Source organism: Xiphophorus maculatus, chromosome 4, assembly GCF_002775205.1.
Source record: "Xiphophorus maculatus strain JP 163 A chromosome 4, X_maculatus-5.0-male, whole genome shotgun sequence".
In the NCBI taxonomy this organism is placed as follows: Eukaryota; Metazoa; Chordata; class Actinopteri; order Cyprinodontiformes; family Poeciliidae; genus Xiphophorus; species Xiphophorus maculatus.
The window spans coordinates 29,581,970-29,597,563 of NC_036446.1; the positions used below are offsets into that span (position 1 = coordinate 29,581,970).

Consider the following 15,594-nt stretch of genomic DNA (forward strand, 5'->3'; position numbering starts at 1 on the left):
CATTTAGGAAATAATAGGCTTTCCTTTAAAAAAAAAAAAAAAAATTCTTAAAATTACTACATGTGCTGCAGAAAGGAGATGCGCTTTGACGGCAGATGTCGCAGCTAAAAAGCCAGAACAAGTGCGCACACAAACACACCCGCAACAGTGACAAAACGAAGGACCGGCGAAGGTATATGGACGCCCCAGTATTATGCAAATCCCAAGCCCCCGCACAGCTGCTGCCAGGCCGGCCATTCCTCGCGAAGACTCCGCCCCTCCCCGAGTCTACGTAGCCAAGCCGCGGTGACGTGCGGATGCCTCTATTTCCTACACTCTGCAAAGCATCATCAAAATCACCATCCATCAAGAACCGCTTCACCCCCCTCATCCTCGCCCCCTCCTCCTTTCTCTCTCTCTCTGTCTCTCTCTCTCCTCTATCTCTCTCTCCTCCTCCTTCGTTGTCTTTTTAATGTAACTTCTGGATGATCGGGAAAGCAGGGAGCGTCTGGAGAGCCTGGTCCGGTGACTCCATCTCTGCTGAAAGATCCGCTCGCAAGGCATTCCGCTCATCATAGCTGGACACACGGACAGGAGGGGATCCGTTTGTGGAATAACGCCGCGCTTTCCTGTGGATTTCGGTTCAGTTGATTATTTTTTTTTTTTAAACCCTCCTGGATGTCGGAGCGCATCAGACCGCTCTGAGTGAAGCGGTCCTCTCGGATTTTCAACGACTGACTGTTTATTTTTAGTCTCACATCATTAGTAGTGTTGCACCTCGGTGATGCAATGAAGGCTGTTTCAAAGCATCTAATGTGACTATAATTTTTTTTTTTTTTTTGTAAAAAAAAAAAAATAAAAAATAATGTCGGAGTTTCTTTAAGAGATTAAAATCGCGCGTGTTAAAAAAAAATCGGTTTAAAATAAATAAATAAATAAAATTAAAGGAAAGTTGCTTGCGCAAAGTTTTGGAGTCTGTCGGAATGGCTATGGTAGCGTGGAGAACCACGGAGGGCGTCGGGGACCCCCAGGGGACTCTCTCCTCCCCGGTGTCCCAAGTGGCGCCTCTGTCTCTCCCGGGTGAACTGACTGGACACATGAACTCGGCGGCCTCTCTGGAAATACCCCAGGCAGGAGCGGCTCAGGGAGCACCGCCGCCCAATCTATCCGCCGCCGCCGCCGCCGCGTCCACCTCCACCACCACCTCCTCCACGAACAACAACAACAACAACAACAGCACCTCCTCTTCCTCCTCTTCTTCCTCCTCTTCCATGGACAAACAGCAGAGCCAGCAGATCGAGTGCATCGTCTGCGGGGACAAATCCAGCGGGAAGCACTACGGACAGTTCACGTGCGAGGGATGTAAGAGCTTCTTCAAGCGCAGCGTCAGGAGGAACCTGACGTACACCTGCAGGGCCAACAGGAACTGTCCCGTGGACCAGCACCACCGCAACCAGTGCCAGTACTGCCGCCTCAAGAAATGCCTCAAAGTCGGCATGAGGAGGGAAGGTACGGCCTGCCGCCCTCCTTTTGTTCGAAGCTCGGCAGAATACAGACGGAAACTCAGTTTCCCATTATCCACTCTGCTTGTGTTCATCCGTCTACTTGCCTTAACGCGCGCGTCTTATAAACGCACACTTGCATAACGCAATATGTGTTTATTATAACGTTAGTTAAACATAAAAAAGATATTTGCTCTGGGCAGTGATAGTAGAGAAAACCTACTTTATGCTCCTCATTGCCTTTCTAAAACAGCGTTTATGTCAGGAAAATTATTAGTAATTTTTGGTCACTGAAAAAATGACTAATACTAGCTAGTAGGCAGTTAGCTAATAGCGGCTATTAGCCTAAACTTATTTTTCTCTAAATATTTGATATTATTAAATATATCCTTTATCCCAAAGCCAGTATGTTTTTCTAATATATATACTATTATACTACTAGTATATTGGCCGCTGGTATTATTTTCAAACTTGGATATTATTGACCCAACATTTGTGTAGCCTAGCATTTGTTAACAGGTGAATTAACTAGCCTGGGCTGTGATGTTATGTGAATATATTCATCCCATTGTGTGTCTAAAATATAATTCCAGTCTTTAAGTCATGCATAAATTTTTTCCCCTCTAAAATTACTAGTATTGGCAAATATGAGCTAGTATTGTTTTTGTCTTTTTATTTGAATTTTCTTTTGCAGCCTTTAAAATGCTACCATCTCATAAAAGATATTGTATGATAATTTGTCCTATTGTAGAGAAAGCCTATCTGATCCTTTCTAAAATATCTAATAAGCCTTTATGTCATAGCTAGCTAAAAATATTACTTCTATTTTCCCCCCAAAAGTAAATAGTCTTAATGGAGCATTTGTTGTAGCCTAATTTTGTCTCAAATGTATTTTAAAAATTATATTTCCAGTCTATTTTTCACCAAGAGCGTTTTATATATTTTTGTCTTGCAAAAAAAAAAAATAAAATAAAAAATACTACCACTGACTTATATTAACTGGCTTAGGGTGCTGCTGTCCAATATTTTTAAAAAGCTGAATTTCTTTAATGGAACACATAGCATTTGTGAAAAGCAAATAGTGGGGGTCTGATAACGTGGATAAAACCCATTTTATTCCCTTCCCTGTGTTTCTAGAATATTTGATCAGTCTTTATCTCACGGCTAGTGGGCTACTGTGTATTTCAGTGTAAACAGAAGGGGTGTGACATAATGTCGCAGCTAGCATCCTGTAGCATGTTTAGCGTAAGCTATCCCTGTTGCCTTCACGGTCAGCTGGGTGAAACAACAACAACCTTGACATTGTAAGAAGTTCATTTTATATCACAGTAATTTTCACGTAATTTTGATGTTTTTTTTTATTGGTTTTGTTGAGATTTCAGCTTTAAAGAGCGAGGCTTAAAAATAAAACAGCTGCATTTTGTGGGTTTACGCAAAATCCGTGTCAACGTTTATTAAGTATGCAGGTGGCCTACTGTAGCATAGTGCTGCTAGTTATAGGCTATCCTATTCTGATTATTTTTATATTATAAATTCAAATTCTTCTTTTTTAAAATTTGGATCATATTCCAAACAGATATAGTCTACCCCCCAAAAAAGTGGTTTTCTTAATTTAAGACCGAAGACAAATATTTCTAGCTGAATGTAAACTAGTTTATGACTCAGTTTTGATCGCTATAGACAAACTGAAATGACCGCTAAGGCCAACAGAAACCCCGCTACTTCGTGCAGGTCGCGGCCTACAAATAATCTGGATTTTTTTTTTCCTTGTCACAATGCTGAATGTGACATTTCTGACCAGGAGCTGTCTGAAACTATTATTCGTCGCTTACTTCTAATTTAGCTTCCCACTGCTGACTGTAGAAATAACCGGAGTGGACAGAAGAGACCGTGTGCGTCCCGTTGCGTCTCATTGGTATCTGTTGCTGTGAAAGATCCCCAAGTGCGGGCTGTTCTTTGAATGTCAGCTGGGCTGCATTGGTAGTCTGTTGCAGTTTGACGTGACATCTCTGCTGCTTCTCGTTGCAGCCGTGCAAAGGGGCAGGATACCCACGCAGTCTTACCACGGCCAGTTCGCGCTGACGAACGGGGACCCTCTGCAGTGCCACTCCTACTTGTCCGGGTACATCTCCCTGCTGCTGCGGGCCGAGCCCTACCCGACCTCCCGGTTCGGCTCCCAGTGCCTGCAGAACAACAGCATCATGGGGATTGAGAACATCTGCGAGCTGGCGGCGCGGATGCTCTTCAGCGCCGTGGAGTGGGCCCGGAACATCCCGTTCTTCCCGGACTTGCAGGCGCCGGACCAGGTGGCCCTCCTCCGCCTCACCTGGAGCGAGCTGTTCGTGCTGAACGCCGCCCAGTGCTCCATGCCGGTCCACGTCGCCCCGCTGCTGGCCGCCGCGGGCCTCCACGCGTCCCCGATGTCCGCCGACCGGGTGGTGGCCTTCATGGATCACATCCGGGTCTTCCAGGAGCAGGTGGAGAAGCTGAAGGTGCTGCAGGTGGACTCGGCGGAGTACAGCTGCATCAAGGCGGTAGTGCTGTTCACCACAGGTAAATATGTTGGGAATATTTACCCCAGTGCACACTGGAAGTAAGGAGTTTTGGAAAACTGGACATTTGAACAACGAGGAAAATGAGTTATTAAACACAATAACCATTACTGTGAATAAAATAAACAACAATCAGCTACAGCTACGAGTAAAAAGCATAAGAAAAATAACTTTCATCATGATTTGCAACTTGGATCTTTATGAGACATAAAACTTGGCAAATTTAGTTTTAAAGTAATTATTTGAAATTCTGTTAAGGTTTTTATTGTGACAGGAACGTGCTGGAGTCCCATTTTAAGAGAAGGGCTACAGATTAGGGTGATGGTAAAGAGGCACTCCAACCTCAAAGACAAAGTCAAAACATGCAAAAAGACAGTCAGCAGTTAAGAAGAGTTTAGTTTTTTTTATGTTAATTATTTAGAAGGGTACTAATATTTTTGAACATGCAGGTTTTTTTTATTTAATAAAATTAAATATATGTAAACCACTAAAATTTGATATTCCTTCAAGAGATATTTGTTTAAATTAAACTTTATTGTCTGTCCTAAATGTGATAGAACAGATTCTTTAACATAGTTCCATATTAAAAACATACATTCAAGATAAAATAAAAGGGACACAATAAGTACTAATAAAACCCATATTCTTACAGAACAACCTGGCAGGAACTTAGTGTGAATGAGGATCATTTTAAGTCTAAATCTCATATGGTTGTAAATTGTTTTTTTGGTTTTATTGATGTTATATACAGTGTTGTTTACTTGTACTCCTTTAGCATCTTGTGTACTAAATATTTGTTTATCCAAGACTCAAAAGGAAATGAAAGAGTTTGGAAAAGCTGCTTTGAATCTCCGTAGCGTCCAAATGAGATTTAAACTCATAGCGATCAAAATATGTCTTCATAAACCCCTAAAGGAGGTTTTGTCGTCCGACAGTCAACATCGTAATCCTGCCTCCTCAAATCAAGTAGCGATGAACTGTTTTCCAGGAGCCGGCTCCAGTAATTACGTTTTACTTTGTGTGACCCTTAATCGTTACATTTTAAATATTGTTTTTAATTCCACAAATACTTTGGCGTGTTAGAAAAAAAAAAAAAGATAATCACAAACAGGTTGTGCTCAGCTAAACTCCCAGCCCCTTTAACGGCTGAGCCGCTGGATCGAAAGGAACGAGCAGCAGCAGAGTGAAAAATAAAAGAAGCTCCTCTATCTAGGTCTATTTCGGTCCCCATGAGCACATCTGAGCACGTGTCTTTAAACTGGGACACAGTAGCCTTTCTTTAACCCCTGCTGCCATGCGGCCTGCAGCGCTGCAGTGGCGGCAGACTGCAGCAGCAAAACATTTGATCCAGTGCAGCAGCGCCGCTCTGCCAGACGTGGCTCTGCTGGATTCCTCTGCGACGATTTTGGAGGTTTTAGCCGAGCGCCGTCGACATCTTTGATCGCAGGAAGCGTTGGACTGATGAGACAGATGAACTCCTTTTCACCACCCACAGCACGGATGATGGAACCTTTCGCTGTTACATGTCAGGCTGTTACCTGACCACGACTGAGTTGCTGTTTCCGTCTCAGTGGCTGTTATTTTATTTTGTTTTTTTAACCTGCTTTGATCCCCTGAGATGTAATGGGATGTGTTAGCAGAGCTAAAGATCTTTAGCATTCCTGGCCTCATTGTGTACCTGGGCATGCTAGTGAATGCTACATTCCTCTTCTCTAATGAACGTTGCAACCCAAAAGACAAATCCTACTTATTTCTGCCCTTTTCTGAGCTGCAGAATTAGAAATAAGTTCTATTTATTTCTAATTCTATGTTCCATAGGTGAACATGGAAAGACTCTCTTCACTTTTAGCACCGATCCACTTTTTTCACTTCCAATACCGATGCCGATATCTGAAATTTAGCATTGGCCGATACCGGCCCGATGCAGGAAAACAGAGCTGAATTGACTTAAAACGTAACATAAACGTACTGAATTACAAATGTAATTAATATCTCTGCACCAGTGCAGTTCATTTAAATACACCAATACCTTCACAAGATTGGTCAAACATGTAAAAACAACTTCAACATGTCCAGTCGGTGCAAGTAGGAGTATAACAGCCGATGTTAAATAAATATGAAAGACACTGAAACTGACAAAATCAATAGGTTGACTATTTTGGTCAAACGTGTAAAATATAAACTACAATAAATCCTCCTTTAGATGGTTCATAAAGCGTAATAAATATGTAAAATAAATAATAAAGCATGACATCACTCAGAGCACAAATCATAGATTTACACTGAATAGATCTGCACTTATAGATCGAGATACATTGTCACCAATGGCCAAATTTTTTATTTTTTTCCAACATCGGGACCGAGACAGATATCGATATCGGATCAGTGCATCTCTGTAAACGGTCCTGATTTTTGTATTTTCTTAATTTTTTTTCCTTGCGGTTCCTCTCGGTGCAGACGCCTGCGGCCTGTCGGACGTGGCCCACGTGGAGAGCCTCCAGGAGAAGTCCCAGTGCGCGCTGGAGGAGTACGTGAGGAGTCAGTACCCCAACCAGCCCAACCGGTTCGGGAAGCTGCTGCTCCGCCTGCCCTCGCTGCGCACCGTCTCCTCCTCGGTCATCGAGCAGCTGTTCTTCGTGCGCCTGGTGGGGAAGACGCCCATCGAGACGCTGATAAGGGACATGCTGCTGTCCGGCAGCAGCTTCAGCTGGCCGTACATGCCCATCCAGTAGGTGTGAAGGCTACAAGGTTGCTTCTCCAATCGAGTGATTTGGTTTTTGTTTAGTTTCCCCACGCCCCCCATGTAACCCAAAATTCTCTGCCAGAGGAATGAGATTATTAAAGGTAAAAAACAAACAAACAAAAAAAAATCATGCAATTCTACTAAGTAATATCAGCGGTCTGCCTTATTTTACTAAAAGGGTCCTGAACAAAATGAAGAACAGGAAATTATTTGAAATCAAAGGGAGAATAAAAAAACGAGACACAACACAAGTTGACTGCTTATTTTGGACTGTTTTTTTTTTCTTTTCTTTTTTTGTTTTTTTTGTAATTGTGACGGTGTATGGACGCTTTAACAAAACGATATTTATTGGACCTGTGTGTATATTTATCGTGCTTGTAAATTATGTTTCCGATCCTTTTGCTTTCTAAATGTTGCGTGTGTCGTTTGTTTTTTTGCCCACGGTCAATGAGGAAACTGCAGGGAGCCTTTTGTGTGTGTTGATCTGTTTATTTCTAATTTTTTTTATTTGAGTTTTGTCTCTGTTCTTGATTTCATACCTTCCAGAAAAAAAAAGCACTTTGGACTTAGTGAAAAATGGAAATATTTACAGCATTTGTTTTGAACCTGACTCATTCGGTTCCACACTAAAGCTCTGACTTTAATTGTTTTGTCATCTCCTGGTTATGAAATTGCTCTTCTTTTTTCTTTTTTTTTTTTTTTTAATTTTTACAAAAATATTCTCTTGTAAAAAAAAAAAAGAAAAAAAGAATTGTAGATACTTCTTGGCCAAATTTCCTCATTCTTCTTTTCACGACTGTGAAAATATGACTGTTTGCCTTCTGTGACGATATTAAAAGCGGATCATTGCTTTTGGGTTTTAGCAGACATGTTCAGTTTGTTCCTGAGATGCTGCGGCTGAGTGAGGCTGACTGTCAGGAAGCTGCCGGATGTTTTTCTACTCAGAGGGGTTTACACTCAGACCCCAAACCCCGTCACGTTTATTTCACTCACACACACACAAAAGAAAAAACAAACAAACAAACAATGGCACAAGGAGATTATTGATGATTACATTACCAAATAATGGGTTTCCACTTTTTTTTTTTTTTAATTTTGGTTGTCTTAGAGATTTTTAAAGAGCAACATCTTCCCGGGCCGAGAGACAAATGGACTTGATGGGAATCATGTGTTTACATGAACCCAGGCCACTCACTTGCACAACCTGCTCCGTTCAAAGGGTACGAATGTGTGTGTGTGTGTGTGTGTGTGTGTGTATGTGTGTGTGTGCGTGTGGGCGTGTATGTTCCCTTGTGTTTTTTTTTGTTGTTTTTTTCTGTTTTCTGACAACCACTCTGATGTACTGTGAAAGTTAACATATTGGTACCTTATTAAATTATAACTCAAGATTTATACATAAAGTGTACTTTGTTTATTTCACGGGATGTTTCATGACAGCGACGTCTCCAAACCGACTGTAGATGTCAGAATATGATTTATTTTTTTTATTTAGATTTTATTATTATTATTATTATTGTTTTGTATTGAAGAACATTCTGCGGTGTTCTGGAGTCAGAACCCTCGTTGGAGGGTTTTAGTCAAACAAATGAATCCCAGTGGCAGTGACAGCTGCATGATGTGCAGAGAGAGAGGAAGAAAAACTGACGCTATACAGTTTTGTTTGGACCATTAATGCAGATTACATTCATTTTCATTCTAAAGGAATGATGCCACATTTTAACTCTGATTATAGCATACATTTGTTTTCAGCAACTATTCACATAGCAAACAAGGGAATTACATGTTTTTGCAACTGGATATGTCCCCCCCCCCCCCAACACCCCATAATTCTCATAAATATTTCTTAACATATAAGTTAACCGTTTAGGCTGTTTCCCTTCAGAAAGGAGCGAGGGCAAAAACTCTGGAGGAGGAAGAATGAAACAAGGATCGTGTCTGCGGTGGCAGATTGAAGAAGACAGAGAGGATTAAGGCAGCTTCTTTCCTTCTTAGTGGACAGAGAGCTAATGAGGGGCCCCTGAGTGCTCTGTCACTACAGTTTACCCTGAGGAGGATGAAGCCGGGCAGTCCACGGCCCCTGGGCGCTCCGGGCCAAAAGGCCAACATGAAACAATGGAGCATTTTTCCCACACACGTACAGGTCCGAAAAACTGACAGGAGAAAGAAGAGGAGGAGAAGAAGAAGAAAAAAAAAACGGAGAGTGAACGGAGCTGGTTGAGATGATGCCGGGAGAAACCGGGTTCAGACTGAGGTCTGTGGAGATGAAGTTGTACTTCCGGCCCCTAGAAATGGGTTCAGAAATCCGAACCTGGAGGGTTTTGGATCATGTATCAGATATCATGTCATGTATGACAGAAAGCCTTCAGCTCATAACTCATCTTCCATAAATAATGCCGATAGGTCGATGCGGCCCGAGTGAGCCCGAGTTTGTTTGTTTTTTTAATTTATTTTTATTTTTTTGCTGCTGTTATAGATGCACTTCTACTGTAACATTTTATTTCATTTTTTACTTTCGAGGAATAAATATGTGGATTTACATTTTACGCCACAAAAACTGTGACGTTTAGCAATCGAGATCCACGCATAATTGCGTCGCTTTCAGCTGTTTTCCCTTCCGTGTTAAATAGTTCAGGCCACAGGCTGGCGGTGGGTTCAATGCCCGTTATTCAGTGTGGGATACTATAAAGTTTTCTTCTTACTATTATTATTATTATTATTATTATTATTATTATTATTATTATTATTATTATTTCTCCGATTGAATTTCGCTGCTTTACTGACGCTTACAGACGATTAATCAATAATTATTCTGCTGCTTTAAACCTGGACGGCTTTTAAGTAATTAACTACTCATGTAAAGATTTTAAGACAAAAACCACAGATGGTTTATCAATTCGGAAATAAATGCATAAAATGGTTTTTTTTTTAAAAGAAAGAAAGAAAAAGAAAAGAAAGAAAATTAAGTTGTATAAGCAAAGAACTCTCCTCTTTTGTATAAACCCTCAAACTCGTTTTTTTTTTTAACTGTACGAGTAAATTAAAGATAAACTCGCACGGCGGATGAAAACATCCTTTCTACTGTTTAGCTAAAAGTTGACATGCGGTTTTCTGAGTACTTATAATTTCTTTTGATTTTTATTTCCAGCAACATCCACCTGGGTTGTATGTCAAAATACAAAAAGCGAGAAATATATGATTCCAGCAGCTTTATGGACTTTTTCCCCTCTAAAATTTTAAACCAAACAATTCGTAACAACGTATTTTCTTTTTCGCAGACTGTAATCTTTTCTTACAATTCGTGTAATTTTTACGTTATTGTCCCACCTTATTTTTTGATACAATAAATAAATAAAATCACCAAGAAAAAAAAACAAAAAAAAAACAGGAATAATAATAATAATAATAATAAAATAATAGAAATAAATAAATAATCACGCTCAATTGGCTCCGCATGAACCTCTCAGTCCGACTTATTTATAGAACAGCGACGTCATTTCAGCTCAGGCTTTATTGTGACTTTTGCTGGCAAGTACAACTGCAAACATTTTAATTCGCTTTGAATAAACTTAGTTTAAATTAAATTAATTGTATTTTTTATTATTATTCTTTTTTAAAAATTTTATTTTATGATTCCAAAACGCTGTAACGCTTTACGACTATAAGCGCCATTTTGAATACGAAAAATGATCATAAACATACATTTTCAAAGATAATAATAATAATAATAATAATAATAATAATAATAATAATAATGTTGCATATCGCAGCTGCAGTTCCTTTTGTTATTTTACTGTAGCATCTGAGCATGCCCAGATTGTACTCCTTTGCATTTTGTTGCTTTAATTTATTTACACAAGGCTTTTAAAAGGCGTCATTAAGACCTAAGCTCTATAGTAGATTGATTGTTTTTTGTTTTTTGTTATGCAGATGACTCAGTTTGGTGCTTATTGGTTTGAAATGGACTCAAACAAACACCAACGCGTCCTCTTTCCGGACTAATAAGTCAGCAGTCAGCATTGCAACATGGCTGCCAACAGTTTATTGGTCGGATGTTGATCTGCTGGAAGGACTCCCGATGGTTTTGTCCCTTTGAACAGGAAGTGGATGCACCAGGTTCACAGTTTGGACTGATGGTCCAGAACTCTCAACATGAGTGGCAGGAAACATTTATAAGAAACCAGCAGCGACTTGACCTCATATCGAATGTAAGTTTGGGAAATAAATGACATTCATAAGGTTTCTCCAGAGGTCAGAGCTCCAGAGGAAAAGAGACGTTAAATGTCCTTTTGCATATTTTTTATTCCCCCTTTGCCACCAAATTGCCCCTATAATCCCGTCCTCCTCCTCCTCAGACGGACACTGTGCCGCTCTGTCTGGCTCCTCTGGAGGCTGGAAGCTGACGAGGTTCCCCCACACCGTCTCAGTGACCCCCCCGTGACCCTTCTGGCCTTTCACCTGACACCAACCAAAACGCAGGCAGGGGCGGACGGAGGCACGTCAAGCTCTGGAGTTATTCAATATCATGTACGAGTCCGTCTTAAATTTCCTCTGACAAAAACAAAAAAACTACATAAAAACAAACACATCTTCCATTTTTTTCTCACTTTGAAAAAAACCCAACAAGCTAATTTACACCCAGAGAGGCGAGGCTGCTGCGCCACGCCTCACTGAGCCCATCTGATGCTCACACGGACTTAAAAGCAGGCAATATTGGAGGACGCCTGTCTGCCGAGGAGCCCCCTTCTTTGCAAAGCATTTCAACGACAGAGGAGGAGAGAACCCCCCCCCACAGCAATCAACTCAAGGACTGTACAAAGAACGAGCCGGCGTTGCTAAGAGACAGATGCAGAATAACCTCCACCAGAAACCTGACCATGACCCTTCCTCCGCCTCCTCCGCCTCCCAAACAGTCGCTGCTTCTCCCACCCAATTACTACAGAACATTAAAGACCACCTCTGTCACATTAAATCTGAATGCCAAGGAGAAAATGGAGTGGAGGGTGGAGGTGGTGGAGGTGGGGGTTTATGAGGATGCTGCACGGAAGATTTTTGGAATACTTGCTGAAGTGAGAAAACAGTTTCCCTTTCTTTCTTTCTTTTTCTTTTTTTCCCCTCTCCATTTGGTTTAGTTGCAGCAGGCCTGCAGGACGGCTGCTGGTGTGTTTCATCCAGGCTGAGGGGGACGACAGGCGGCGTTTGGGACGGAGGCAGGGATGAGGTGGAGGAGGGCGGAGGAAGATGGGCAGAGGGAATCTGTCAGACGAATGAGAAGATGAAGATTTGACAGAGAGGTGACAGAGAGTTCAGCTCGTACGAGGCCTGTCGATTAGTGCGTGTGTGGCTGACAGGTGGAATCCCAGGGGCGCGTCTGTCACCGCAGCCTGCTGCCAGGCCGAGGCGGTGGCCCCCCCTGCTCCACCGCCACCGCCACCACCCAACAAACCCAGCCGAGAACGCCCACGGGCGGGGACTCGGCAACGACGTCGCGGCACCTCATTGGCTCGGCACCGGCGACTCGACCCACCAACCAGGACCCAGATTAAAGCTTTATTGTGAACAGAAACCAGGGCGAAAGTCATGCTAATCCCCCGCTAAGACATCGCTGTCAGTGATCTGTTGCTACAGCGCTGTCCAAACAAGCCTGCAGGAGCAACCAAGGGCACGGTACATTTAGTTGTTTTGGGCCCCCGGCGTAATGTTTATTTCTGCTGGTGTTTAACGTTTTCAGTGCGACACCAGACCAGACACTCAGGTGTGCAGATGTTAGAGAATTATCTGTTGCTATTCAAGCTGCAGTATGGAACTGTTGTTAAAATATATACAGTATATACTGTATATGAAATGATCACTATGTTCTCACAGTATAAGACAGATAATCTGTAAAAAAATAAAATAATTGAGCTATTCTGCCTTCTCCCAGTGGCAACTGTTGAAATGCACTCAGTCAGAAACAACCAATCAGAGCCAGGAGGAGGGGCTTAGCGCTGTCAATCACTCTCGTGTTGACGCCCTCCACCTATCTGGTTCACCACAGCATAGCCTATGTTAGCTAGCTTGGCCACCTCCAACTGTAACTTGTTTCTCCTTTAGCAGCGTGGTCACGAGGATGATAGATAGCACTAAGACCCTCCTCCTGGTTCTGATTGGTTGTTTTTGATGCATTTCTTCAGACGGCAATAGCAACTCAGGGGGACGGGGTGGAGAAGACAGATATTTTTTTAAATATAAGTTATCTGTGTCATTTTATGCCTCACAACATGGTGACAGTTTTAACAAATACAGAAAAAAACCTTTTTGTAAAAGTTACATACTGCAGCTTTAACATGCAAATTGTTGGTTTGCAAAAGTCTCTTTCCTTACCAGGACTGGAGGGACGAGGGAAAATCATAAAAATCATACCAAGGTGGAAACCCCCCCCCCCCAACTATATATGGTGACACAGATGAAAGTAAATACAAAAATATAGTTTCTGGGGGAATATGAAGAGATGTATAATCCTAATCCTAGAATAAATGTGAGACAATCTCACCATCACACAAATCAACCACTGAAAATAAACACGTGGCAAAGAAAGTATCCGTGGTGACTTTATTAGTCATGAATATGCATGACTGGCTGTGTGTTTACGTTTCTTATCGTAATGGAAAGTGAACCTTATCCTCACAGTATGATGCTGCCACCTCCTGATGTGACATTTTTGCGTTTTTTTAAAGTCGGTTTTGGTTGTTCTTTCAACATAAGTCTGAATATGTTTGAACACACATGAACTTTCATGTACTATGTCAGCAACAGTTTTTATATTCCAACATCTAAACATCCCATTTCTCTGCAGGAGGATCTGTTGCTGCACAGCGTTACTGGTGGATCGATGCCAAAAGTGCCTTCAAATAAAGTTAAATTACAAAATGCATTCTTTATTTTCATAAACTTGATATATTTGGATTTATGAAAGAGTGGCAAGCAGAAAGTTATTGTTGAAATAAAAATAATTATACCTCCTGGAAACAAAGTTCAATGAATTTAAATCAGTGGCGTCAGAGAGGAGGAGGAATGAAACGGACGTTGCATCTAGAAAGACGGAGTAAATTTCTGCCAAAAACACCCAGATTTTATTATTAATTTCTGTAATTTTCTAGAAAAAAAAACTTGACCATTTCAGACGTTCAAAAGTTGAAATTTTGCTGAAACTTTGAGACTAATCTTTGAAGATTTTCTAGAAAAAAAACTTGGGAATGTTCGGCGTTTCAAAACTTGACATTTTGTAACTTTTCAAATGTAAAAAATGTACACACCTTTCTAGTTAGTCTCAAAGTTTGAAAAAGCTTTTGGCAGAAATTTATAACTATTTCCCAACTGCTCTCGTAATTTTGTGAAGAAAATTTCGAAAACCGTCTATAGTTTTATTTCAGCTTCAGTATAAATATAAAGTTCTGATAAATTACGCAGAAGTTTTTTTTAAATCTCTAATGTGACATTAACATGTCAACCTGTATGCATAAATAAAATCAGCACTATGAATCTTTTTTGCAAATCGCTGTACAGGAGAGCTCCTGTTAGATCAAGTGACTACCGTTTCTCTTACTTGTGTGGCTGCTAGACTCGATAAAAACACACACACACACACTCTCTCTCTCTTAGTAGAGTCACGGTGCTGCAGACAATAGACAAAGCACACAGTGGAGCCATGCAGTCTATGAACACATTAGATGAGACACACACTGGTGTGTAACAGAGCAGAAAGGCAGCAGTGGAGCGCGGCGTGGCAGAGGGAGAGTCTCCACCGAGGTGAGTCTTCATCCTGACAGTGTTGGCAAACAGATCATCGTGTGCGAGATGATCCAGATCGAAACGCCTTGCTTCTAAGAAATGGTGCTCACATTTGGTCCCGGTTTGAAAGTTGGGACATTTCGGCTGAACGGGATTCTGGAGACGTCTGGAGGCGTTTGAGACTTTTATGCAGGCAACGGCTACGGACAGCAAATTAGGAGAGGAGCAACCAGAGGAGCAATGAAAAAAACCTTCGATAAAAACAAAACACACAAAAGCTGAACAGGAGAAAACAGCAAATAAGATGTACCAATAATAATAATAATAATAATAATAATGATAATGATAATAATAATAAAATGTCTACTCTTAGAATCTCAAACAAACAAAAGAAGGCAATCAGATACGTTTTGATTCTCTCAGAGCTCTGACACAAAGAGAAAAGTTTCATAAAGCCGATCAAAGGTTTAGCAGGTTCTTCTAGTTCTGCGTCTGGATCTACAGAGCAGCTCCACTGCAAACACTCCGACTCCGATTTCCTTTCCAGCGCCGCTGCATGGTCCACGATCATTCATGGGTCACAGGAATTATTGTCTGTGTGCTGTGACCTTTGACCTCCCAATCTCCTGACTACTGGCAGTTTGTAATCTTGCTCATTTGGGAAATTGGACGACATCGGATAAGCAAGTCTCCCAATTGTACTAATTCCCCTGACGTTAACGTTTTCCCTTTATCTTTAGCATAAATTAAACAGAAAAGTGAGTATCGGAATATTATTTTTGCAACTTTTCAAAGGAAGTTGCTTAAGAAAGAGCGTGAGAGAGGAGCAACCGATCACAACTCAAACTTTGAGTGAAGCTGTAGTTACATTCATCTGTGTCTTTGTGCTAATGCAAATTAAAGGTCAAAGGTATGAGCTGTTTAAAAAGTTTTCTCTTTGGTTTTGAATAATGTGTCCAGAAAAAACAACAACATAATTTAAATTAATTTGTAATAATCTGACATTAGACAAAATGAAGTCAAAAAAAATAATAATAATAATAAACAATAA

At 41.1% G+C, this 15,594-nt stretch overlaps 1 protein-coding gene across 1 annotated transcript; it reads left to right on the forward strand.

Moving 5' to 3' along the window:
* The first annotated feature begins 252 nt into the window (after positions 1-252).
* LOC102217018 (COUP transcription factor 2-like) lies at positions 253-7,331 on the forward strand. The gene is made up of 3 exons (XM_014470054.2): positions 253-1,488; positions 3,510-4,034; positions 6,491-7,331. Exons 1-3 carry the CDS (start codon positions 963-965, stop codon positions 6,763-6,765), a joined length of 1,326 nt encoding a protein of 441 aa, XP_014325540.1. The 5' UTR covers positions 253-962; the 3' UTR covers positions 6,766-7,331.
* The last annotated feature ends 8,263 nt before the right edge of the window (positions 7,332-15,594 follow it).

Coding starts and splice junctions, on each gene's coding strand:
- LOC102217018 (XM_014470054.2), top strand. CDS start 963: ATGGCTATGGTAGCGTGGAGAACCACGGAGGGCGTCGGGGACCCCCAG. Junction 1,489..3,509: donor AGTCGGCATGAGGAGGGAAG/GTACGGCCTGCC, acceptor TTCTCGTTGCAG/CCGTGCAAAGGGGCAGGATA. Junction 4,035..6,490: donor GGTAGTGCTGTTCACCACAG/GTAAATATGTTG, acceptor CTCTCGGTGCAG/ACGCCTGCGGCCTGTCGGAC.